Consider the following 27678-nt stretch of genomic DNA (forward strand, 5'->3'; position numbering starts at 1 on the left):
GTGATCTCCTGCAGAAGCTGCTCGGGCTATACTGTATAGACAAATGAGAAATCAGAGATCTATACAGTTGGCACTGTCATTTACAAATTTATTTTTGGAGGAGCTGGTAAAAGGGATTTAAATTATCACTGCCTGCTTCTGAGGTTGAAACAGTGCTGTGGGATGATCACTTTGGGAGAATATAAAAGGAGAATACTGGACGCCGTTAGTCATTATTTAAAAGACTTGACAGTTTCTGTTAATGCTAGTGAAGTTAGTAATGTTCCATGTGAATCTCCAGCTCTCATGCTGGGCAGTGTTTAAGGACCAGTGTCCAACAGTGGCTCAGGGCTGTCCAGCAAGCTTCCCTGAGGCCCAGCCAGCTCTTGTACTGGCTGTGACGTGGTGCTCAGTGCTGGTGCTACAGGGTTAAGGGCAGTGACCTTCTGCAGATGACCATCCTGGCTGCTCTCACTGTCCCCAGTGGACGTGTCGGTCAGGTCCCACAGGCTGACCTGGTCTTGGCTCTGGCAGTGCTCCAGGAAGGCCTGGGGGTTATGGGTACTGGTGTCAGAGCTGCTCCACTCTTCCCTCTCTTGATAGCTGAAGTCCAGGTCACTGTGAATGAACAGCAGTTATTATTGCATGTGAGCCAGCTGGGCTCAAATGGAAACTGCAGGTTTCTTTTTTTTTAAATAACACGATCATTGACACATATGGCATGCAGAGCACATCATTTTGGGGTAATAATTGACACATGAATGGAAAACAACAACTTCATCCTGGTTGCAGTAATCACTCAGACATAAGAATGACTTTGATTTTTTTTTGCAACTGTAAAAATACAAAACTGTTTTGCCTCTTGTGTCATTATGGATTCTCAATAAAGAAAAAAGCTGAAAAAGGATGGTTTTAGGTTTGCTCTTTCTGGGAGTATAAAACGGGTGAGGAATTAAGACGTGTGACTGTCTGGAGGGATGTCAAGGGACTCTCACTCTTCAGGTGTGAAGCTCCTCAGGTGATGCTCTAGAAAGAGCTGGGAGACTTCAGCTGAAAGTTGAACCACACTGACACAGGTCAGCTGACTCTACTTGTCTGACCTGTGAGGGTGGCTGTCCTGGCTGCTGATGTTACTGCTGGTGTCACTCTCACTCTGCTGCTGTCCCAGGCAGGATGGCTCTCCCGCAGTAGGCTGGCTCTCCTTCTCAGACTCCACTCTCCTCTTCCTCAGGGCCTGCTTTATTCTCTGTTTCAGAAGCTTCCTCAGGCGGCCCCTGTGCTGCAGCTCTGAGTGCCTCAGGCTCTTCAGGGCAGAAGTCCACAGCCCTACTGTCTCCTCGTCACTGGAGTCCCTGCAGAACAAGCCCAGTGTTACTGAGAAACAGAGAAAACAGAGATGATAGAACCGTGACCGATACATCTTGAAACTGTACATATAGGCTCCAAGTCTGAAGATTACAATTTCAGGAAAGCAGACAATGAAGGAAGGAATGAGACAGAGCTAAAAGAGGGACACAGTACAATGGAACAGGAAGGATGTGGAATCAGTACAGAAAGGATGGCGGCATTTTAAAGAGCTTCTGCTTGATGATCTATAAATTCTGTCCACTGCTCAACAGACAGCTTCAGGATCGTGGCTAAGGAGTTGATTTCAAACTCCTCTGTGAAAAAAAATAGCTCCCGTTTTCTGTCTTAAATTCTCATTTAAAATTAGAACCTCACATTTTTTGGAATTCAATTGAATCAGCAATGGTATTTAATATTATACTAATAGGTGTAGATATTAGGATACAAACCTATAGAATAGTCAATGATTACAGTTCTGGAAAATGCTCAGATGGAATCTCTACAATCTTAAGACAATATGGCTTTGAAGGTCCAGGGCTGGACACCCTTGCCCTTCAGTGATTGTCCAGTGAACTGGACAGGCTTAGTTCCTGCCTGGAACTGCGTACTCACAGCTCTTCTTCGTGGTTTTCTGGGAAGGTTAGGAGCCTCATACACAAGGAGCAGATGTTGTCCAGACTGCTGAAGCACTGCCTGCAGTACAGACCTGAGACACACAACACACCCAGTGCCAAAGATCATTACCCCTTGAGTTTTACCAACACCTGGAGGAATATCGATCTGGAATGTCTTCCCCTCTGCACATCTGCCCAGGTTAGACCCCCCTAAACAATTAATTAGTTTTGCCAACTGCTAAAACCTAAAAGCACTTTTATTACAACTGGAAAATAAGTGACTTAAATTTAATAGCAGAGCAGAAAGACTAAAATAAAATAAAATAACCTGTATCCCTCCTAGTTTCACTGAGTCAAGAGGAATGAGTCTGTGGTAGTTTTAGGATTGAAAAGTCTACATTTAGTTAAAAAGCAGCTAATAAATTATTTTTTTCACTTAACATTCAGTAAATGTATTCATAGATAAATCAAATCTATTTGTAATCTTTCAAGGAATCTGCTAAGGGCAGCTCAGAGGTACTGTAACTGCTACCTAAGATTTATTACCATAGAAGGAAAGTGCCAGTTTTTTTTCTTGATCATACTGGAAGCCACAGGTCCTTTTTTATTATAGGTATGGTGTTTTCACCATTTAGGAACATGAGACAACACCTTTTTTCAATGGGAAGAGCTGTGAATGCACTTTGACCCGAGCACAGAAATGAATGAATGCAGTGACTGAAAGTGAAGCCTCTGGAAGTGATAAATAACCACTAACACACTGTATGTAGTAGTAATAATACACTGTGGAGGTGATGGATTCTGAATTGAAGGGGCAGAGCTGGGAAGTCAGAACTGATAGCGCAAGTCCTCTTTGTATTGTACGTCTGTTCGATCATCTTTGCAATTGAAAGGCTTTACCTTTGCACTGAGGAGTGACACAGGGGACAAACTCCATGGGTAGCATCCCTTCTGCAATCTTCCCGCAAGCCAGACAGCACCTCTGTGTCGCCCCCAAGAGCCCTGCTATCCTAGAGAATCCTGGGATACTGTGTAGGAATGAGCATGAGAGGACTGCTCAGTGATGGCCCTTTGCCTCTGTAACCCACAATACTGAACAGTTCTAAGAGGCCTCACCCAGTAGTCTACAGAGGATAAGTGCCTGCTTTTTTCATAAGCAAATTTAAAACGTGCTGTTTCTTCAGAACTGGGAACAATAGATGTAGATGTTGATATCGATGATGGTGATGATACTAATATGAAGAAGATGTAGAGCGTTCACACACCTATTCAGCATTTTTCGACTCAGCGCCCCTGTCCTTCCTGGACTTATACTCCAGCTGAGCTCTCAGTTATAGAACTGAGCCTCTTTAAAGAGAAACAAGTTCATTCTAAGCCTTCAAGGAATGTCTTCAAAAGGTTATAGGAACCAAGTCTCTCGGACGAATCAAACTGTGGGGGAATTTGTTGCGAGTTTTTAAAAGGCAGTAAGATACTAAGAAACTACTTCAGGATTAATGGTGAGACCTCATTACACCAGAGGAAATTTAGAGAAAGGCTTATATAACCAAGGAAAGACTTTTCAGAATGGGTTGTGAGATTCTACAACTAAGTGCCCAGTAATGTTGTTGAATATGATTCTTTGGGTTCCTTCAAGAAAAGGCTGGATTGTGAGATTAAGCAGTTTCTAGCAAAGAAACAAGCAAGCTGGGCTAAATGGTCACCCGTCTTTTCTTATCTTCTTGCATTCTGATAATTTCCATAGTCCTTTTGTAGTTGTTTCTTGTTTCTTAAACAAGTAAAGGATTTAGGATTCATTGAAAGACATTTTAAACTACAAAACGTTTCCAGCTGAAGAAAATAAACACTCTAATCAGATTTATTGAGGTCTCAACAATGTAATTACAAAGTGCTTTAGAAAAAAGATCAGGAGTCACTTTCATACTAATCTACAAAACCTTTAAAGGAAAACACATATGCTGAGAACCTTATCTACAAAAAATAATAAAACAATATTTTTTATAGTTCAGAATAGCCAGTTATTTTTGTTCTACAGTACCTAGCAGATATACTGTAATTAGAATAGCCAATTGTATGTTTTGCCATGTCTCAGCTTGCAGCTTCTAAACGGAACCACACACAAGGGAGAACAAGACAGTGTAGTCAGAATACTCTGCTCCCTCCACCTTTGAGCCACTAGGCTTCTAACAGATCCAAGACAGCCAGTCCTGTACAGCAGGCTCAGAGCCAGCTGGAAGAGAGCCAGATCTCTTATCAGCTCTCACAGTGCCACATGTCAGCAAGCACCCAGGAAGACACAAGGAGAGCTGAGAGAGCCCTTAACAACTAATCCCACCTTGCTCTCTGCAAACCCCTGCCAGCTGTGCACCTCTGCTACCTATTGACATGACCCAGCATCAAACCTCTGATCGCAGATAGCTCAACCTGTGTTCTGCAGGCATCTGTATCAGCTAAGCCACTCAAGAGGCCCTGCAAAAAATGAAGCTTTTAAACTTGCTCCTTCTCCTGCAGAGCCACAGAGTTTTCTAGGAGATCTTACTGACTGGACCAGTTTGTGTCTTGACTGGTCTTTATTATTACTGCTTATAAGGGTTTAGTGACTGAGGAGTCTGACTGCCCTCTAAAGTCTTCAGGGCATTGGCTCTTTAGTGACATGGCTGAAGAGCTACAGTATATTTCTGTTTTGACTTAACCAGAGTGACCAATGTCCACTACACAGAGCATAAACACTGGACTGTTCCCCCTTTTAAAATACAATGCATCTCATTACCAGATGACTTTATTCTAGCATGTTTTTTTCTGTGGTAAGACTTTACTCATCAGTTTATGAAGCCATGAGCTTTTATTTTTATAGCAGTGTCTGTTGGGTGTTGACAGTCTCTGCACTTATCTGACCTGTCATCAGGTAAGTGCTTTGCCACATGCTAGTTAATATATACTAGTTAAGAGCACATCTGAATAATAAAGTGAAATCAGTACACAGTGACACAGAGTGAAAAGTCATTTTACGTTGTAAGAGTGTGACCAATGATAAATGGGTAGATGCTGTGGATCTTACTGGGCAGCCAGTATGAGCAGGAGGCTGGAGTGACCTTTGTCCAGTGACTTCCTCTGGACTGATCGCAGGAGAGCTGTGCCCAGGGACGCACGCTGACATAGGATCCGGTTGTACAGGAAACATGTCCTCTCCTGTCCATGCACAAGGCAAGCAGACCAAAATGTAGAAATTCAGAGCAACGTCAAACATAGGGCAAGCACACCATACCCGACAGCTCTTCTGAGCAGTGTCAAACACAGGGGAGAACGTTGAAGGACAGCAAATCACACAGGCGCATTGTGACTGCACCCTCCTGAGCATATGCAAAACCTCATTGTTGCCGAAGCAGTGCAATGGGCATGGAAAATTAAAAAGTCCTGCCAAAGCAAACATCACAGAGTTGCTCAGCTATGAGTCACCAAAAGAGCAGGAAATTAAAGAGTAGGAAAATGGAGATGATTTATTTCCTTTGGAGGGTCACTGCCTGCTAAGATTGCCACCAGGCTCTGTAATTCCAGAATAATTCATTGGATCTGTTCAGATCTTTGAAAGAAACTGAAAGGAATTAATACATGCTTTGAGCTTTCTATCTAAAGTGATACTACTGTAATTCTACACGACAAGGAAGTAATGACTCACACACTCCTTTAATGGAATTTCTACTTATTATTCTGCATGTCAGATACTGTACCAGTTAAAACAACGAAGAACCTTTAAAATGCTTGCAGTTTGCAAGATAACCTGCACACATTGTTCCAGTATCACCGGTGATATAAAGATTGGCAGTCTGAACCAGTTGGCTAGTTTAAGTTCATCTCTTTGCTTACATTTTTTTAACACGTCATAGTTTATATCAACCAAAACTAAGGAAACTAAGGAAAGAGAATTCTAAAAACAGGCAGTTCCTACACTAAAAACGTCGAGATTAAATGAGAAGTTTTTACCAATAGCATAAACTGTGATTCTGATTGTTAGCAGACATTTTTTTCCCTTTATCAGTGAGCCTGTGCTCCAGCATACAGGCTATCATTGTTAACAGATGTTATGACAACACTGCAGGACTTTTCATGACATTGGACATTAAGCGAGTAATTATGGATTACTCACTCCGACCAGCAGCAGGAGCATAGATTCAGATTATATTTAATTGTTTGCATTTCTTAAAAGGAGAGTGCCTTGGTGTACTTCAGTCTCCCAAATGTTGAGGAAATGTACAATACTTGGTGGTGAATGAATTCACAGTTCAAAAACTTTCAGATCAGGGACATATTTAAAACCTTGCCTGGTTTATCCAGGAGATACTAAAGGTTAAACTCATTCCAAAAACAGATTGGGGCCAGGATTCCCAGAATATTTTAAGTTCCCTAGTGCAGACTACCCTCTTTTTAGAATACATGATCTACCAGGATAAAAGTGAAGTGAGACTGGAGTAAAAGCAGACCGCCGTTGTGCAGTAAAGCACAGTGCAGCGGTAAAGTCTAGTGGTAATTACAGTAAAGCACAGAGAGGCATGGTATAAGACTGTGGAATGGAAGACTGTATATACTGGTGAGGTGCTCTAAGGTTTGTCCTCTTACAGTGCCCGTCTGCTTACCCGTTCTCGATCTGGGTAGTAACTGGCGCAGATGAATCTCCGTAGGCGGGTGACATAGCTCCCGGCAATGACAATGAAGAAGGACAGGCCGTAGAGAAGCCCTCCAAGAGAGAGACAAGACTCAGTCACTCACTGAGCCCCGCCCTCACAGTCTACTGCACTGTGCTTGGGGAGGGGCCAAACCTTAGTCACTCACTGAGCCCCGCCCTCACAGTCTACTGCACTGTGCTTGGGGAGGGGTCAAGCCTTAGTCACTCACTGAGCCCCGCCCTCACAGTCTACTGCACTGTGCTTGGGGAGGGGTCAAGCCTTAGTCACTCACTGAGCCCCGCCCTCACAGTCTACTACACTGTGCTAGGGGAGGGGTCAAGCCTTAGTCACTCACTGAGCCCTGCCCTCACAGTCTACTGCACTGTGCTAGGGGAGGGGTCAAGCCTTAGTCACTCACTGAGCCCCGCCCTCACAGTCTACTGCACTGTGCTAGGGGAGGGGTCAAGCCTTAGTCATTCACTGAGCCCTGCCCTCACAGTCTACTACACTGTGCTAGGGGAGGGGTCAAGCCTTAGTCATTCACTGAGCCCTGCCCTCACAGTCTACTACACTGTGCTAGGGGAGGGGTCAAGCCTTAGTCACTCACTGAGCCCCGCCCTCACAGTCTACTGCACTGTGCTTGGGGAGGGGTCAAGCCTTAGTCACTCAAAGGGTCTTGATATCAGAACCATGACTGCTCTTTGAAAGGCCAGGTCAGCAATGACCACTTAAAGCAGAACAAAACACAGAAGTGTGCTACAGAAACAGTCAAGATGTGGGTAACAGGAAAAAGCACAAGGTGATGGAATTATGGTATAACCATAAGCAAACTATAGTTAAGTCCCCTGAGACTACTTTCTAACCTTCCAATTACAGTTATGACTGTCGTTGTTCAACATTTATGTATGAATATGTAAATAAATTCATTATGAAAAATTACAAAACATTCCCACAGTTATTATATGAAAATACAAATATATATACAGTATATTGTATGAGATACACTGAAGTCATTGAGCAGACTTGAAATAGGTAGATTTATCATGCTGATTAGCATTTGTTCAACAAAGATGATCAACAGTGAGTTTACTGTGGACATCCCAGGCTGGTAGTGTGACTGTGTGTTGCTGGACACATGCTTTGCATCAGGTCACAGACGCTGTCTTTTGGGATTTTGTCTCACAGGGCCTGTGGTAACATGTGCCTTCTTGCTGTTTACTCTGAGCATGAAATACCACACACCATCCCAACTCATCCTAGAAACATTCGGTGGGGCTCGAGTCTGGAAACAGGGGATCAACAGCATAACTGTTATAATCTCATTTCCCGCCCAAGCTTGTGCTGTTACACAAGAGGCATGAGGATGTGTGTTATGCTGCTGGAATGTCGTCATGCCAGGATGAGTCGATGGGAAAGGTAACAAGTAAAGCTTCAGGACTTGATCGGAACGACCTGGTTGTACGTGTTAAAATGACTGGTACAGGCAGATTGCTACCAATCACCTTCTGTGTCCTGATGGCTGTGGTGCACTGGAACCGGCAGTGTGAGAATAACCATGACGATAAACATGATGAGGTCGTGCGATTCATGATCATCTGATCTAGATCATGGCCTTTAATAGGCAGACTGTATTTGACTTCACCTTTTTGTCAGATTAGATGTTGCTGGCTATAAAACTGCCTGACAGTGAGTGAAAGTGCACCAATCAGAGTCCAGCCTCCAACATTCTGGGACAGCATTTTCTGATGTCCATCAAGATAATCTAAACAAACCTTGAGGCATTGCTCTTACATACGAATGGGACAATGGCATTGTTCTCTTAATAAACGGGGGGAGTATTCGTTCATTCCTCTATTTAACTTCCTTTTTTTTTACTAGGTTTGAGATTCAACAGGTGAAATCACCACATCACCTACGTCTGATCAATCCCACAAGTTCCACCTTGTACTCGAGTGCTGAGTATAAGGCAGGAGGAGAGATATCTTAGAGTCAAAACAAATTATATTATACTTACACAGTGCAGTTTTTTTTTACATTAAAAAACCACACGGCCCAGAGAATAACAACTGACAGCTTTAGACAGTCATTTAGATAACTGCTGTTTTTCATAAGTCGTTATAGGCAATAAAGGAAGCTCAAGTATGATGCTTTTTGCACCAGGAGACCGGCTGGTCCAGTGGATTACAGGAGCTCAAAGCTTGTCATATCTGGTCCAGTGACAAAGGTGCATGTCTTGTTGTACCAGGAGGCCAGCTGGTAAAAAATCAGTGCTGGGGGCTGAAGAGATTGGCCTGAAGTCAGGTGTCTTACCTATGAACAGGTAACCCATGTAGTCAGGCTTGGAAGGCTGAATCAGGCACTTCTTGCTGAGGACACTGATGTTGGTCTTCTGTAGGATGTCAAAGGAGGCCACAATGTCCTTGAAGATGTCAGAGGCGTAGCCAGAGCCATTCACTTCCATGGCAATCAGCATTGGGGCTGCAAGGGAAAACAGACATGATGAGGCTTCTGGGAAGAGCCATTCTTCTTTGTGGTGAAACAGGCAGGATTGGTATGGAGAGTCCATTCAGTGTAAGGTGCTGATCACACACTGGTGTTTATGTGCTGCTTTTTGTGTGGTTGTGTTTCCTCTGCAATGTATCTGCTTAATAAAGATGCAAGTTTAGAGTGCATACCGGACCCTGTAATCTATGCTAATGAATCACAGTAACAGCCTTTCAGAACATGATCCACAGTAAAAACGTCTCTCATCACACAGCACAGTAATGGTTTAATTCCATCTGAAGCATAGTAATCAACACTCTCATAACAAAACACATTTACAGGCTTGAAAGTCACTCGTGACCAACACCTCGACCCCAAGCCGCATCCACCCACCCAGAACCACGACCTTGCCCCCCGTCAAGTTCACTCACCCCTGGCGACCACCTCGCCCTGGGCCAGGTGTCGTACCATGTCCAACACCCAGAAGGTGAGAAAGTCCATCACTACCACCAGGAAGCCTATCAACATGTGTCTGAAGATGCTGACAATGTCCAGAGTATAGGCTTGTCTCTCTTTCTTGGTCAGATGGAGGGAACCTGTGGGGACAGAGATTCGTGCAATTGATCTTTCTATGCAGATGTGTAAAGGCACCAGGAAATCAATCTCATTACAGCTGAAAAGAGGTATTGACAAATCAACCAGAGATTAAACTCAATAATAAAGCAAGGACTCAGTCACAAGGAGAGTTTAAGATGACTGACAACAGGAGGCACCTCATTTCAAATAGAATGGCTCTCGAACTCACTAAACTACAAATCTAACAAATGAACAAGGTAAATCTTCTTTCCCAGAATTACTCTGCTCCTCCTCTACCTCTCTATTTCCCTCAACTTCTTCAGTTGCTCTTCTGCTTTATCTCTCTCCATCTACAGTATTTCCCCATCTTTCACTTTCATTACATTACTCTGTAGTTCCACATCTCCCACTCACACTTTTTCTCTTTCACCTTTACCCTGTGTCTCCCTGACTCCCTCTCTTTTGCATTCACTCACAGGGTGTGATGTAGCTCCCGACTTCCTCACGGCTGAGAGGAAGCAGTGTAGTCTTGCCCTGACGCGCCCTCATCATGTCTATCTCCACAAACTGCCTGGTGATGTACACATTGTCAAAGTCATCCTGGAAGAGGTACCTATTCTTGTACAAGAGTGCCCTGCAGGAAACAGCACATAGAGACAGAAGTACAGATGTACAAATAAACATACAGTCAGTCCCACATATAGGTTCCCCCTTGATAACCCCATTAAAAAACAAAATTATATCACCTCAACTGAGAGTTTGAGCCTATTAGAAACAGGGGCAATCTCTGCCTGTACCTTCAGTCTCGCTATTCAGTACCAGTCAATGATGATGGAAAAAGTATCTCCTGGTAATCTGAGCTATAGAAACCTCTCCACACTTTGTAAAGTATGGAGAGTTGCTAACTCCTCTCAATTTGTAATCTAGAAAAAAATGATCCAGGCAGTGTATTCTTACATTTTCTGTAGCTCTCATTCTTGCAGTAGTTGCTTAGTTTGCAGACATGTGCAGGAAACAGTTTTTGAATAGAAGGAGCGGCCAAATGGGTAATTCTTAGTTATTAACAAAAAAGAAACAGAGATTAAACCAGCAGATTGCCCAACCGATGAGGGAATCATCTATTGTGAACAGTGTGCTTTGGTGATGTGGAACCCCAATCACTCACTGCAAGTACATGAGCAGCAGCAGGACAACACCTGCATAGCCAAAAAGGCCCACAAACTCCTGGAAGCGGTACAGTTCCACTGTCACATCTCCCATGATGCTGTGGGCCAGCTGCTGAATGGACTGGCTGCTGTTAAGGTGAGTGGCCAAATGGGTCGAGGCTGAGATGTTGAACTCAAACTCTTGCTGCATCTTCTTGAAGGCGCTGATGGTGGCTGGGAAGCAGAGACAGAGAGAGGAAGGACTCCTGTCAGCCTGTGCTACTGTGCCTGTTCTCCAGGACTCTCATGGAAAGAGTAAGACAATAATGGGCAAATGTACTGGGTTGTTTTCTGTGCAACAGGATCAATGCAAACCAGCTGGCTCAGAAAGGACTGTGCCTCGTATTTCAAAATGCATCAGAGAAATCAAGTTCAAACATACCTTTGTCTAAGTTATAGGCGTACTTACGAGAAGAGATTCTGGCTTTGACGCAGCTCATGACATAGGAGGGGATGACACAGAACCACCGGACAACTGTCAGAAAGAGAGAGTGGCAAATGAATAGAAGCGAATCAAAATCAACAACTCGGACCGAAAATATTTCAAGGAAGAGTTTCCTGAGAGGCTCAACTAGTAAAGACGTCCACTTGAAGAGCGCAGATGAAGGAGGAAAAAGAGGCCATGAAGGTGAGGCTGTTGCTCTGAGTGAAGGCGCTGGGGACAGGAGAGAATCAGGGAAGACAGCTGATTTCAGATACGTGCACAGAGGGTGAGTGACCAGGGTGTATTGATGCTGTAAGTGGGAAGGCAAAGGGACGTTTGTGTGTGTTATTTCAATGTTTCTTTATTCTGATGTGGTAAATGGTTTTTATTTATGAGTCTGAGCACATTATCTTTGACCTGTACAGTTTTTAAAAAGCAAACAAAGAGCTGTCACCCCAGTAAAGCCTATTGAAATTTGAAGCTGGAGTGTCAATGAAGAGAGGAAAAGGAGAAACACAGGAAAGAGAGGTATCGAGAGAGGGAGAGACTCTGAGTAACAAGAGAGGAAGAAGTGAGAGCACTAACTGTGCGCTAGCCCACAGAGGGGTCTGAAGATGTCCACGATGTAGCACAGGAAGGAGAAGACTGACAGCAGCTCCATGCAGTTATTCTGAGCATCGTCAAAGATCTTGATGCACTTCCTGTAGGGTGTGCCCAGCTCCTCATTGCACACCTCCCCAATATTGACCAGGAAGTGAAAGGTATTCCTCAGGACACGGGCTACAGCAGGACAGACAGGGACAGACATAGAGATCAAGAGATCAAAAGCTCTAACCATTTCCCATCTTAAAATGTTTTCAGTTCACCTATTCATTAAATTAATCTCTACACATATCTTTAAATCAGCATTCATATACTGTACTTTGAAACCCCATATTTAATCACATGTCTACATATCATGCATCAGTCTGTAATACTGTACTGGAATTCTACCAGTGTTCTGCTTTTTATCAACACCCTAAACACTTAAACTGCATCAAACTTCAAAGAGCAGAGCATAGTCCAGGGTTGGGGTCAGTGTCTGTGCTTTCCTAGCAATCCTGCTGCAGGTACAGAAAATGAGGCAGCTTAGTGGGGACTGACCAGTAAATGAGACAATGCAGAGATATTGTACATGTGTTAGGTTTCTACATTTGAGGGTTCCAGATAAAAAACCTCTGGTAGCCACTGCAGGCTGGGAGGCTTATGGTTCTCACTGGATTCCAGGCCTATCACAAGCCATGATAGTTTGATAGTTGTGACTCTTGTGAAGCTTGTCAGAACCAAAGTTTCACATGTCAATGATTTATAAGGGAATTATGGATGGTTACATAGCAGACTGAACTTGGTATTCTTGTTCCCGGGACATGTGCATCACACCTCATCTCAACTGGTGTAATATGTACCAGAGGAAATACAAAAATGGACTAATCACTACCCAACATCCACCAAGGATGACAAGACTACTCGAAGATCTTGATCTTGAAGAGTGCTGCACCTCGAAAGAACAAATGCAGGAGCAGACAGCAACCTTCTGTCCAGTTGCTCCAGAACCTCTTCTTGGTTTTTCCATTTGCTGGATTCATCTCTCACATATCTCAGATCAGAAAAATGACAAGGACTCTTAATCCTCCACCAGCAGGAGTTAAATAAATGGAAACAGGAGCCACTCACCCACATGCCTGACAGAGTCTATGAGGGTCCGGATGAACCTGCTCACCCTATCAGCCACGTGCCTGGCATTCCTCATGATGGCTTTCACCTTGTTCAACACAGCTGGGGAAAGAAACACACAGTGGTTGAAAGACACTGCGAACATCAGGTCCTGGAGGAGCACAGACTGTGAACATCAGACATTGGGGAAGATCCTGTCATGGCCATCACACACTGTGGCCACCCATGGGAAGATCCCACAAAGTGGCATGCAGGTATGTCTTCGGTGTGGCTGCATGTCTCTCAGAGACATGATTAGATTAGATAAGACTTTATTGATCCCAAAGGGAAATTGAGGTGTTACAGCAGCCCAGCCCAAGACAAGCAAAAACAGACATCAAAATAGACGAAAAAATTAAAATATGTATAGTAATATAAAATAAATACGTAGTAAGGTGTGTGCAAAATATGCTCATAGTCACTGTAAAACAATAAAATATGTGCAAAATGTGCATCGGTATATACAGATTGAGGGTCCAAAAAGTACAACAGTGCTACATGCTGTCCATAGACGAGCTAACAGTCCTAGCCTAGGGCAGTGTTAACACTCACGCAGCAGGGGTGTGGTGGCTCTCTGTACCAGCTCCCTGGTCTGGTTCATCGCCAGCTCTGCCCCACAGGTCACACTGTCCGCTGCCCGGTCGAAGTTCTGCAGGGTGTTGGACAGTGGCCCCTGGACAGCCAGGGAAAACACCATGAACAGCAGGAAGTTCTTTCCCTCTCCTGGCAGGGATAGAAAGGAGAGAGTGGTTTGACCACTTGGGTCCTGTAATAGCAGGACACTGTGCAGCTGGGACTTCAAAACTGCCACCTAACTGGGCATTTAACTGACTCTGAGATGGTGAACCCCATAAATGGTGGTAACAAGCAGCCCTGTTTCCTAGCTCCCAATCAAATATCCTGCTTCAGCAGTTTGATCCATACCATCTGGAGAGGGGAGAGAGGCCAATAAGACTATCCCTTCTCTCTGGCTGCTCAGAGCCAAACTAATACCTCAGAGGATCTCCCAGTCGGTCCTGTGGGTGTTGCCTGAAGCTTGTGAATCTGAAAACAATAACACGTATAAAAAGCGAAGTCCGTGCCAGAGTGCAGCTGCTTATCAGACCAGTGTTAAGTGAAATGAGAGCAGGACTCCCCCCTGTGGATCGGACAGCCCACTGCAGTTAATATGCCCACCAATGCTGGTTCACACACACCCAAACGTGGTGGACTGGAGCAATTGTAGTAAAATACAGTGTGCATTGTAAATATGGCCTTACTAATGCATTGTACATTTTTAACATAACATCCTTTGATTTAACTGTATGTTTTTAACTAATTTCGCTTAACGCTCAACATAAACACCTACGTCTTTTTCATAAGTAGTCTCTTCTATCTCCGTTTCCCGTTTTGCATAGTTTTGTGTTTGTTCTACCTGCATGCAAAATCAAGTATTTGTCACCTGCCCAATCTTGTATTTCATCTAAATCATTTTGAATTTCATTTGTGTGCTAATACTCCTATTTTGATATAATCTGCTTAATTAACTTTACTACTATTTTGCTAACGACTGTATATCTTATTCTTGATGACAAATAAAGAAGAATAATGGTACTAGTATAGGTTACATCACCCAAATATGAGCAGCCCATCCTTATCTGTTTGTAAAAAGCTCTTACTTTCTTATTTTGATGTATTTATCTTTTGATTGCTGGAATAGGCTTCAACTCCCCCTGGACTCGATTGGATAAAACTGTTAGAAAATGGATGGAGGACAACTGCAAGCTGGTGTCATGGCCCCTACTACTTTTTTTTAGAGATCCGACTCCACTCTGAGAGCAGAAAGAGCGCCACCTACTGGAGCACAACATGGGCAGCATCAGCATGACGCAGGAGCGGATGCGCACAGAGACTCCCATGCCGAACGCGGCGAACGCCGCCACGGTGACGGTGGAGAGCAGGCAGTACCACAGGCTGGCGCTCTGCACGAAGAGCGCCGAGCCTCCATACAGCGAGGCCAGCAGCAGCCCGAACACGAAGCCCCCCAGGCTACGCACGGCCTGCCTCAGGGGGGAGTCGTAGTCCCGGCGCCGCCTTTGGCGACGGCCACTTCTCCTCCCGCTGCCGCTTCGGAAACTGGCTGTCCTGGCTTTCGTGGTCGGGATCCTGCAGCGGTCGGAGGGCTGGCAGCAGACACAACCGGCCTCTGTCTTCTGCTCCACATCCATTCCTCCTTCGCTGCTTTTCCCTGGGAGAGAGGAACGAAAATGAGAACGGCTCTCATGCCGGTGAGAGCTTCGACCGCACACTTGGGAAGGAGTCACAGCGCGGGCTTGGTTGAAAAAGACATGCCCAAGTGTCTCATCGATATAAAATCTAGCTTTACTATTTTAAAACTTCTTGATGTTTTACCGAAACTGGTCACCCATGCATCCCACTACCGGTAAATGTTCAAGTTCAAAGATTATTTGACATTTGTAACCAGTAGTGTGGAATTGACCAAGCTGTCTCCAGATTTCAAGAGCACATTTTCTTCACGGGATTTCTCAGTACGAATTTGGATCCCCTCGTTTCATTGAGCCCGGTGGATGATACGACTGAACACAAATATTGATGAAAATCTCAGCCAACACATAATGAAGTAATTTCAGATTCTCTTCAGTCGCTTAGCCGTTCAATCTCCTTCCCGCTTCAGAACACCCTACAGTCACGACGGAGCAGAAGCGCAGCCTACTCGATTTCTATGGAATAAGAGTATCGCCAGGATATCCATGTGAATAGGAAATTCAGAAAGAGGGTTCATGATTTGAAAGTCTACCTTGCATACTTGCATTCGACAAAAAAACGGCGGTTCTGATCCTAGCCCCTTTCAAAGCTTTTTGTCGTCTGTCGGGACTCAACGATGCTGGGGTGTCACTTACTGACCTCTATTTCTTTAAAACAGACCCGCCAAAAACCTTCTTTTGCCGTACGCTAGTTTTTGTTGTTGTTGATAACGAACGCACCAGCTTTTTTTTAAAAGGAAGCGGAATTCCGTCGCAAACGGCAACCTGTTAACCCTGGTCGCGCGGCAGGCGGTTATGGGCTTAAATTTGAGGTTTTAACTAATAAAACCCCCCAATGTCTTGCGTTGGAAATGTGCGCAATTTCAGCATCCCCACCAGACATGTGCCACACAGGCCTTTTTTTACAATGCCTCTAAAACCAAAGTTACTTACATAGTTCTTTAGATTTACCTAAATACTTTAAATGTATACCCAAGAACACGACCGGTTTTGTTTTCCAATAAACGAGTGCATCGACACGTGGTGGGGCTTTTCCAGGACAACCCCACTCAGCTCTAGAAGAGCGCGACGTGACATGAAGGGTCCTTAATCAAGGGCTGAAAACTGCGAGTGTGCTTCGTGATTTCTTGGACGCTGGAGCGAATGATGAAAAAAAGATCGGGGGTGATTGATGCTCTAATTCCAATCGTGCGACGCATATTGGCTAAATGACAGCAATTCGCCCCATCTGCAGAGCGCAAAGGGGCGCCTCTGTCTCCAGGTGTAGTCGTGGCCGAGAGGTTAAGGCGATGGACTCGAAATCCATTGGGGTTTCCCCGCGCAGGTTCGAATCCTGCCGACTACGAGGAGAGGAGGGCTGTTGGCTTGGCGCTGGTTTTTCAGCGCACTCCTTGAGTTTTGTGCCTTGCTGGTTTCGTTGGCGTGTGGCGCTGCCTTCCTTTTTCTCCGTTCTCTTTTCCACTCTGACATTCGTTGTTTCCTAGTCGTGTCACACACCGAGCTGTCCCCTGGACGTGGCTGAAAGCACACGAAGATGAGAGAAAGAGCGAGGCTGTTGCTCGCCGGACGTGGTGGCGCACGCCTGTAATCCCAGCTGCCGGGAGGCTGAGGCCGCAGGACCGCTTGCGCTCGGGAGCTCTGCGCTGCGGTGGGCTGTGTTGAGCGGGGGTCCGCAGCGTCACCGGCATCAATATGGTGAGCCCGCGGGAGCTTGGGTTCACCAGGTTGCCTAAGGAGGGGTGAACCAACCCAGGTCGGAAACGGAGCAGGTGAAAGCCCCCGTGCTGATGCGTGCTGGGACAGCTCCTGTGAGCAGCTGCTGTGGTGCAGCCCGGGCGACATGGTGGGACGCGGTCTTTTGCAGACCCCTCTTTTCGCCAAAAGCCGCTCCAGTTTACTGTGGCGTGTTTCTTGGCACAATACTTCAAGCCGAAACAACCTCCGATCTCCGTGTTTCGCCGGCTTCTCTCTAGGACAGCGCACAGTGACTCGAAGCAAGGGGCCTGAACCAGGTGCTGGAAACAGCGGGTGTCGTGTCTTTTTTTTTTTTATCTTTTCAGCTCAAGTGATGTAAAAGCAAGGAGGGACGGGCGTCATTCATGCGTTCCAGAAAGTCGACGTCTGCTGGCTGAATTCAAGTGATTCTCCCAAAGACCCGAGCAGAGAGCCAGATCAGCACGTAGTCGTGGCCGAGAGGTTAAGGCGATGGACTCGAAATCCATTGGGGTTTCCCCGCGCAGGTTCGAATCCTGCCGACTACGAGGAGAGGAGGGCTGTTGGCTTGGCGCTGGTTTTTCAGCGCACTCCTTGAGTTTTGTACCTTGCTGGAAACAGCGACAACGCCAAATGCGGGGAGAAACGCGCTGTCGTCAAGTCAGGGTTATTGAAACTGATGGTCTGAGCATGGTGATGATCAACTGAACTGTGTTCTTGCCGTCTTTACGAGTCTGGTGAAACGGAAAACGAAAGAGAGGAGTAGAGGTTTGCTTTTCCTGCTGTCCAGAGCATACGGACGTCGAGAGGAAAGGAAGAAAACCACTCGTTGAATATCGGTCTCCCCACTGTTTAAAGGAGAAACATGTTGCAGAGAAACTATATAATAAACCACTTATGGCAACACAAGGGCAGACTACGCTATTCTCTTGTTTATTACTTATTTCTACATCATTCTACAATGCTCTGCCATTCCTTCAGCCCGAAGAACGCGGAAAGTAGAACTGATTGAGTACTCCCACTGCACAAGCCTTTTCGTGGACATGCGATGGAAGTCTCGACCAACTCTTGCGGAAGCGTTCATTCAAATCCCATTCAGACAACGCGGCTAATCTTTCCCCTCTTATCAATGTATTTCTTTTTAACAAGGTTTCGTCGACTCCCGTATAAACCGTGAGTCGGAACATTTCGTGAATGGAATTCAATGCACGTACAGTATAGCTTACATTATGACACAGACTTCCTAAAACCATTTTGCTCCTTGTGATATAGAAATGACTGTGAACTGACAATGAAATGGTGATGTTTCATTGTAAAAAAAAGATTTTAGGTCAACTGCTTGGACAACGATGTTACCTGAATAATCTTCAGCGTGATTATTATACAATCAATAGCAGGAAAAATAATGTTGCTGGGGCCTGGTTAAATTCTGGATCTGGAGTGCGATCTGTATGGAGTTTGTATGCTCTCCCCTGTCCTGTCCAGTTTCCACCCACAGTCCAAAGACATACAATACTGGTAGGTTAATTGATTTATGTCCCTGGTGTGTTAGTCTGTGTCCTGCAACGGACTGGTGTCCTGTCCAAGGAGTACTCTTACAGCTATTGCTTGTTGGGTTAGGCGGTTTGCTGAATTGATTAGGTGGTTAGAAAATTAATAGACGGATGTCCTTTCCAATAAGTACTGAAGACATTCCACCTCATAAAGATTTTGATTGTGGTATTCACAGGAGCAGTCACAAACTCCTAGACTCAAAGACGTAGCAATCAAGCAACCTGAGATTTCAAAGTGTGACTATAGCCAACAGAAACCTACTTATGTTGTTGCTTTCCTATCAATGTGGTGTCTTCTTCACACTCATATCCCTTACTTTTCGATAAAACAATGAGAGGTTCTTTATGTTTCTCCTGTTAATGCTTATTAAATATTGTACAGGATGTGTACATCTGATTGAAATTTTCCCCTGATGTGTCATAGTTATAAATACAGTGCCATTATGCATTTTTACATACTGTAACCTTACAAGTGTGTGGGCTACATTAAATATGTGAATAACAACACTGAACCCATGTCTAAGAATACTACTGCAGGTCATTAAAACAGCAATTGCAGAGACCTAAGCTGCACCGTATCTAAAAATAAAGGGCAAAATAGAGTCTGGGTAACCACAGCACCTTAGCTGCAGTGCACACTGTGAGCTGCAGAACACAGACCTTAACATTGTGGCTACGCTCTGCTCTTCTGCACTGGAAGGTATCAGCTACCACAGTGGCAAGAGGTTTTAGGTGACCAATCACGGTTGACAGCTTGCTTTGTTGAAATTATTTCAATTTGGAACTTAAAAAACCTGACTTACTCGACTCAACAAAATACCTTTTAAAATGCCATAAAGTGTGCTGGGGGTAAGAATTGAAAATGACACCACCTAAAGGAGTAGGAGCTACAGTACAAGGCTGTTAGCACAATCTGTCTGTCAACACATGAGCAAGTCAATCATACCCATAGATAACAAGGGAACATTGATTACTCAGTGACCAAACCCTCTTTCTGCTCAGTGTGCTATGTGTTAAAGGGCATTATTCAAGCAAAAACAACGATGGCTATTTATTGCTAATTATTAATAGCTTGAGCATTAAAAATTGCAGTGAAAAATTCACTCAAAAGTGAAATCCTTAGATTGAATCTCTGAGAAACAGGGAATTCTCACTTGTCTCTGGTGTTTGTATATCCACTGCAATAAGAGACGGTGTGGTGTTCAAAAACAACATAGTATGTGATGAAGCCAAAACAAATTATGACAGCTTTGTACTGTGCTATACCTTCATTTTTAATTTGGGCTATTACCCAGTCCATCTGTCACAGAACACTGCCACCAGCCTGAACACATGGTTGATAGCTTGATGGTTGAATTATGTCTTGATTGACTTGTTGATAGGTTCATCCATTTGGCCCGTTCATTAGCTAAATATCATTTCATAACGTGAGCTTGATTCGCGTAGTCTTCAATGTCTGCAATAAACTCTCAATCAACCAATCAAGCAACGTGTGAACCACTGGGACTAAATTATTATTTCTTAATCTCACCGCCAAAGCGCAGATAAAAGCCTTACACAGAATAAACCCCTTGTCTAAAAAAGGAAAGGGAGTTTTTGAAAGGGCTGATTGTGTGGTTCGCCTGCCTGTACACTCAGCGATCACTCAGAGTGTCCTGTACAGCGCTTGAATTCTGTTGCAGGTGACAACATGCGAGCCCCAGCTCTGCTCCTGTCTTTCTGGCTATATGGTAAGCGCCGCTTTAGAGCTAGGGGAAAATTCGGTTGACTTCTGATTAAGTGAATTTCGGGTGAATTCAGGTCCTCGGTACATAAAGCGCACGATTGTGCATTACTGGCTAATGTTGTTTTCGGGGTTACTGTTCGTAGATAATCCTAAATCATCTACAATATGCTAGGAAATTTATATATACCAATATCGGTTGTTGTTCGTCATTAATTCCATTAATACTTTTTAATGAAGAAAATGTTAAGTTTAGCAAATAACTGTCCGCCTTTTAGGTGTATTGTTTTTAAAAAGATCAGTTATTTTAATACACATTACTTTAACGATTATGGATACAGCTAAAGAATTCACTTCTGTCAGGCAAACGTATTTTTGCTATAATACAAAGAAAATTGTAAAAAAAATACTTTCAGAGACTAATTTGAAGACGATTTGATCAATTATATAATTCAAGATATAATTAAATGTATTATGTTAATTATTTTTATTAACCGCATGCCTCTTAGAATGTGCATTACTTGTAGGTATTTTAATATTGTTGTGCATCGTTGTTGTTTTTTGTTTTAAGCTATTTGAAACGTTTTTACATGCTATCGAAAAGGAAGATTGTATTAATTGTTTATTATTGATAGTATTCTTTTTAACATTGCAGTGGCAGAAATGACAATGATTATACTAAACTGTATGTCGTGAGTCGGTACCGCTCCTGATAGTTGTCCCCGAAGTCGCTTTTCCTATAGGCACTGGTAGACGTTTGTAAGGCACTGTTGTCTCTCCTGTTGTCGACGGAATTTAATTACCCTAAGTATTTAAATACTGCTTATTGCAACTAGTATGAATTCGAATTAATATTTAGTAATTCCAACGTATTTAACGTGATATCGTTCCTTCCCTTTTTTCAAATGTATGAAGCTAAAATACAAGATGGGGATAGCACTGGCTAAAGAAAATAAATAAATGAAGTATCCATGATCATCAAAATGCAAATCAGAGAAATGCTGACAACAGCTAACATTTTCATTCACGAAACAGTGTTTTAATTCGATCGGAATTTTAAGGTGCTGTGTTATCACGGCTTTGAGTCGTTTTATACGACTGTCGAAAATAAAGGAGGATTAAAGCGTATTTTGCGGCGGGGAACAGAAAATATGAATCGTTAGCAGATGAAATTAAACCTACCTTTTAGCATTTTCAAAGTGATTTCAGCTCATACCAGATCCAAGAAATCCAGGTACATAAGGGAAGTTAAAAGGTTAAGGTTTATAACAGACCTCCATCGCGCAAAGCAACATTGCGACTTTGTAATTCAGTAATGGAAGCAATATTATTAAAGACCTCAAAAAAAGAAAATCATAAATAAACCCAAGCCAGTTCATACAGCCTTTTCAGTTAACTTTCGGTTTCTGTAAAACGACAGCTGGAATACAAATGATGTTTGAAATCTTTTTAAAAGCATTAAAATATAAGAAAGATTACTGTTGTGATCTTCTAGATTGCAAAAGATAGCTCGGCCCGTCCGTCACTTTCGGCTGGAAGTGGCTATCTGATCCCAGCATCTCATTTAACCATTTAATCATGAAGTACTGAAATCCGCATTATTAATTTGCTTTTACTGCTTTCAGGCGCCTGGATATGCGCCGCTTTTCTAAATTAACCAAATAGAGCGCAATCCGTCGGTGTTCAATCGCCAAATTAATTCTTTGGTATAACTGCCCTTTAAATTTCTTTACGAAACTCGATCTTCTTCCCGTGTTTATTTGGAACCCTAGTCCACACTTTTGAAATGGATTTACACATCTTAAGTTTTATTGAGCCTAAGGTAGGATGACATTTCCAAAGAACCTGAAAAGTTGTTGAGGTGACTCGAATTGCTCGTCTTCGTCCAGACTGCGCGATAACGCGTTTCTCTTTCTGCAGCAGAGACAGCGGTATCTACGGCTCGGACGTCTGTGCTGACAGCTCACCCTGGCAGTGAGATCACTTTAGTCTGCAGCTTAAACAAATCGTGTTTTAGGGTGAGCTGGTGGAAAGTTCAACCCAACGGGATCAGACCTCTTGCTCCTGTACTGACCAGTAGCAGAATCGCCCCCAAAACCACCCTGGATAAAAAGTGTGCCCTCTGGATTAGCGCAGTACAGGAGTACGACGCCGCGACTTACTACTGCGCAGAGAACTGGAATCCCGGACAACTGGGGAATGGGTTCACGGTAGCAATCGGAGAACAGGAACAGTCGACAGGTAATCACGCTGTTGCAGATAATCAAGTTAGCAAAACCGTGTTCACCAAAAAAAAATGTTTAAAACATGGATACCAAAACAGAATCACAGAAAATGGTAGCTAACTGAATTCTGAATCACGGTAAAATATCACGCATTCAAATGACTTTTCCCTTGCCCGCTTCTGATAGCAGAGAAAAATAGAGACGGAACATTCAGCAAAAATGAATGAAGTTGGCTGGGGTATCTGTTAGACCTTGTTAGAATATTGCACGGCACCCATCTGGCTGTCAATTCGCTCTGCGGCTTGTCAATGCTTGTTTTCATTAAAAATCTAACCGTCCCAGTCTATGGTCAAACTGTAAAAACCGTATACTTTATACTATTGCCAGAATAATTACAATCACACAGTTCTTAAGAAAAACAGGACACAACGTAAAAGCCGCATACTGTATGTGTTTTATACCGTTAAATAACACATTCTAGGATCCATGTATTTCCATTTATTTTATCATGAATTAAATTTTGAATGAAAAAATCAAATTATTCAGAAATAAGCAACAACTGTCTGCTTTAGACCTGCAGTTTTCTCCACTATAAACAAGTGGCAAGCCATCGGGGTCTAAGAACTCGAGGAAAACGGTGAAAGGCTTGACCTTTGTATTCTTACAGTGAGTTTCTGAGGCTGCTTTGTTATATGTTTCATTCTTTCAGACGTATTATCATATTTTAAAACTGCATGTATCTCATTGGACGAAAATGTCATCTTCATCTTAAGCACAGATTGAAAACGTGCCTCAAAGAGCAAGGGGACTCGGGAGCATTTTTTAAATTGCTCTCGAAAGCTTTTTTCCTTCTGATGCTTAAAACAATCAGACAAATTGCTTCCCTTTTTTCTGAAAACTGCTTTTGGGTGTGTGCTTAATGGAACTAACAAGCTTGCTGTAAATTACGTCTTTCTGTAACTAACAAACACCTTTTCTGTTGCATTTTTATCACTGTAGAGGAACTACTAACGAGGCCGAACAGCGACAAGGGATACAAAAAAACCACAACCAGTTCAGGTGAGAGAGATGTGCCATGGTCAAAGTAAGACGTGTAAAAAGAGCGATCAACAAAATGAAAACGACTTAAATTATTTAAACTTTGCCTCCCTTTTTATTTCCCTTTTTTACTGGGACTTGAGTACAGTTGAAGATTTACACGGTCCATTAACACCAGCGCCTGTCCTGCGGAGAGGTCCGAAATATTCGCTTTCATATTAACACCTCTTCAAATACGGAATGCAGTTGCCGTTTCCCACTCCTCGATAATGAAAAAACCTACAATTCGTTAGTCAACCATCCGTCCAATTTCTAAGCGCTTCTTCAAAATCAGGGTCGCGGGGGATCGTGTGCTTATTACGGCAGGACACAAGTCCATCTCAGGGGAGACAGACACTAACGCACTCACACCAGTGAACCCTCTAGTCCATCTAGGGACTGTGGGAAGAAACCTATGCGAACACACAAACTCAACGCAGATAGATAGCACCCTAGAAATGGATACAGAGCCCCCGTTTCCTGTTTCCCATGGCCTGACATTCATTTAACCCTGCAGTGCACAGACGCGCTTGAGAGAATTATCTCCTTCTGTGACGGATATCCCTTGGGGTGAACTGAGAGTCCAGTGCACAGCCCGAGCCAATCGGAAACTAACCTATCCATAACTAGTTTTAGGCAGGCAAGAGAGAAATGTCGCTAATTAAATTGTTTTTTTTTTAATCTTTTCTCCGCAATCATTAAATGCGCGGCTACTTCTGTTTTTGAGAGAATGTTTACTCAACACCATCTCCTGTCTAATTGCTATGCTTACGAACGCTTGGTGACGGGTGCAGTTAGTATGTCTTGTCACGCTCATTTTATCGTTTTATTAGTGTATATATAATCAGTATATATTGAGATAATGTTAAAATAATCAGATCACGGAAAGGAGGTTCCTCTTTGGTTGTAAGAAATCCAACAGCAATGATGTAGCAGGAGGAATAAGGAAAAAAAAGAAACAAAAATTTGACTAAAGGAAGAAACGAAAGGGCCATGGAAAATGTAAGAATAAAAACACAGTGAAGAATTTATTAGTCATTTAGAAAATACTTCATACACACTACTTCCTCTGACAAGGCTGATGAAGTGTCATTATCAATCACGCCAAAAGCTGTCTGATTAAACATACTGAAATGAAATATCTGCAATGTCATTATCAGGTCTTCACTGTCTCCTCTCTCTCTGTCCCAGAACAGTGTCCAGTGTGCAATACGATTGCGGTTCTCAGTGGGGCAGGGGCAGTAATCTCTTTTTTGGTGCTGGTCATTATAATGCTGGTAATCGCACTGTGCCTGTCTCACAAGAAAACAAAAGCAGGTAAATATCTGTTGTACCAATACCAATACTATCAATACCGTACATGAATGAAGATTCAGACTTTCAGACAGCACACCTGTATGAGGATTTAGATGTCTTGAATAAGAAAAATGATAATGATTTTGTATATAAAAATGAAAATCACTTGCTACACAATGGAATAAGAGATGAATAATAAGAAACAATAAGTACACACAAACAGCAATTGCAAAAAAATTAAACAGCCCTCCATTCGTATTGGGACAGTGGAGTCAAAATGGTTGTTTCTGCTGCTGTATACTCAAGCAATTCGGACTTGAGGTGAAAAGATGAAATTGAGGAAAGGGTAAAGAATATCACCTTTCGTTTATGGGTATTTCTGTGAATACTCTATAAGTTATCATTTTATAACTACTTTTTGTAGTCGATCTTTCCCTCTTGCTGTCCAAGTACTTATGGAGGGCACTGTATTTCTCTGCACCTCAATCATAAGAACATAACACTTAAGGCTACAAGCAAGAGGAAGCCATTCGGCCCAAGTTACTTGTTTGGTGGCTAGTACCTTCAGAATTTATCCCTTTCTTAAGAATGACATGGAGTCAGCTTTCATTGCATTGCATGATTGGAATTGGTTTCACACTCCCAAAGTCCTGCATGAAAAGATGTCCCCCATTTGACACTTTGAATGGTCTTAAGCTTAATTTCAGCTTGAGTCCTTGCCCTGCTGCTGAACAGCCCCTTCTGTTCATTGATCAATGGATTTTAGGATTTTGAGAACCTGAGTCAAAATATATAATCTTTTTTTGTTACACGCCTAATATCTGAAGACAATATTGTTGAAGACAACCATGACCAGGGTTGCAAACAACAGAACTACATTAGTTAAGGGCTCTTTAACAACCTCTAGGAGCAGATTAGCTGCTACTGCAGTCAAGTCATAGGCCGACAGGTCTGGTTTTCATTGGTATCAAGGTCAATTCAGATTGAACCTTCAGGATCCCGAAGTATAACCATCCTTTTCAGAGTTGAGTGTGTCCTCAATCACATCTTGAGAAGACTTTTTTTCCCCCCCACTTTAAAAAAGATCTTTAAACTCAGCCTTCTTCCACAGGACAGGAAAAGGCTTCAGTCAGAGTTGAAGACAAACATTCCAAGAGAAGGAATACAGAATCACAGGTGGGACAAGCGTGTCAACTTGAAATTGAGTGTTGGTGGAATTAGTCCACATTCTTTAATCTGTAAACTTGGGGATGTCTTTCATTTGAAGATCTGAAGCTTGTGTTCTCGATGTTCTGAACATGTATTTAATGATCTTTTTTGGAACATTACTCATATCCATTCATGTTTCTCCAGGAATACAGAGAATTGCATAGAGACATTTGTTTCTTCTAAGCTTTTTGGTGCAATGCAGAGCTTTATTATTAGTAGTAGTATCATCATCATCATTATAATCCATATAGTAGTAGTATTGCTTTCTTACATGCCCTAAAGCATTTACCTCATCTTTCTGTTTCAAATAAAGTGATTTTCTTTTTCTTTAATTTCTTTTTCTCTGTTTTTGTTTCAAATGCTTTTGCGTTTTCTTAAACATGAACATTTCCTCGTCACTTGACTTGACTATTGACCGACACTTTCAAACACCCACAGGACAGTAAAACAGAGAGTGTGGAATACGCAAGGGTGAAATTCTCCCAGCCCAAGAGACAGAAGTAAGGACTGTGTGGAAGCATGAGTTCCCGGAAATTCCCAAGTGCCTGGAGACTATGGGTGTGGAGCAGATCTGCTGAACTCAACTGCAGTTACTATCTTCATTATAGGCAAAAAGCTGTAAATACTTTAATCAACTCCACATTAAATAAGGTAATACATTTTTACTACAGAGGTCAATACCCTAATTAAAGGAAAATTATTCATTATTAAAATTGCAGTCCTCAACCTAATCAAAGAAAAAATAATCACCTGAGAAAATAAACTAAACACCTGAGTTTAAGGATATTTGATCCCTATCTGATATGCAAGAAGAAGATAAAGGTGTTTTTTGTTACCTGCTTCCAGTATCTGATTGATCAACAACACTTTAAAATAATGGCAATTGAATTCATAAAATAATTCAATGTTTAATATCCCAAGATCAGCCCCACAGTGTTTACAGTGTCTGCAAAAATAGCCACTGAATCATTAACCCTAATCCTAGTCTTAAATCTAAATCTAAGAAATAGATATATTTAAATTATAATTACTTAACAGTTATATGTCTTCTATGAGTGTTTAGCACTTGTTTCTTCTAAGAGATGATAGTTAATTTCTTATGTCCTTGTGAATTCATTATTTTCTGCCTCATTGTATAAAGACTTCTGTTTTGGTTTCTGTAATTGTCTTGGAATTTTTTATTATGTTAAGAGTCTCTGTTGTAAAATTGACCAAACATATTTATTGTGTACATAATATATTTGGCAAACTACTGAATATCCCTTTTGGAAGTGTGACTGTATATCTTCCAGTTTTTAATTTTGTGAAAACTGAGTTTATACATAATGCTACTGTGATTACAGTGCTGAATTACAAGTTCCTTTTCCTTTTCCCCAGTCTCATAAAAAATGTGCCCTTAAACATTTCCACACATTAGAATCGAGGCCACTCGGCAGAATATAGGAGCTCCTACAGCTGATGTAGCTGCCCGATGTTTCAATAACAAAAGTCAATGAAAATTGTAAGTGTATGCTTCAATTGTATGTATAAAAACAAAAATGCATGTGCACAGTATCTTAGAAAATAGGTGTCCACA

The 27678-nt window shown here is 42.7% G+C and overlaps 1 protein-coding gene, 3 non-coding genes and 1 gene segment (V, D, J or C); 4 read left to right on the forward strand and 1 right to left on the reverse strand.

Moving 5' to 3' along the window:
* On the reverse strand, positions 1 to 17148 carry dcst2 (DC-STAMP domain containing 2). Its single transcript, XM_088905824.1, has 16 exons — positions 16644 to 17148; positions 14880 to 15329; positions 13595 to 13765; positions 13004 to 13105; positions 11876 to 12070; positions 11276 to 11341; positions 10827 to 11040; positions 10138 to 10295; positions 9517 to 9681; positions 8912 to 9079; positions 6572 to 6672; positions 4999 to 5129; positions 2841 to 2968; positions 1939 to 2032; positions 1080 to 1331; positions 1 to 597 (listed from the first exon to the last, which is right to left on the reverse strand). Exons 1-16 carry the CDS (start codon positions 17146 to 17148, stop codon positions 300 to 302), a joined length of 3198 nt encoding a protein of 1065 aa, XP_088761950.1. The 3' UTR covers positions 1 to 299.
* Positions 16570 to 16651, forward strand: trnas-cga (transfer RNA serine (anticodon CGA)). The gene has a single exon. It is a non-coding gene; the product is annotated as a tRNA-Ser (tRNA).
* LOC148815120 (signal recognition particle RNA) lies at positions 16868 to 17166 on the forward strand. The gene has a single exon (XR_016086090.1).
* A 319-nt stretch (positions 17167 to 17485) lies between these two features.
* On the forward strand, positions 17486 to 17567 carry trnas-cga (transfer RNA serine (anticodon CGA)). Its single transcript has one exon. It is a non-coding gene; the product is annotated as a tRNA-Ser (tRNA).
* A 2582-nt stretch (positions 17568 to 20149) lies between these two features.
* Positions 20150 to 27260, forward strand: LOC148815122 (Ig kappa chain V-VI region NQ2-17.4.1-like). The segment is given in 5 exon segments: positions 20150 to 20302; positions 22216 to 22536; positions 23520 to 23579; positions 26005 to 26069; positions 26541 to 27260. Coding segments are annotated over 5 exon segments (552 nt in total).
* The last annotated feature ends 418 nt before the right edge of the window (positions 27261 to 27678 follow it).

This window comes from Atractosteus spatula, chromosome 25 (genome assembly GCF_055471065.1).
Source record: "Atractosteus spatula isolate fAtrSpa1 chromosome 25, fAtrSpa1.hap1, whole genome shotgun sequence".
Lineage (NCBI taxonomy): Eukaryota > Metazoa > Chordata > Actinopteri > Semionotiformes > Lepisosteidae > Atractosteus > Atractosteus spatula.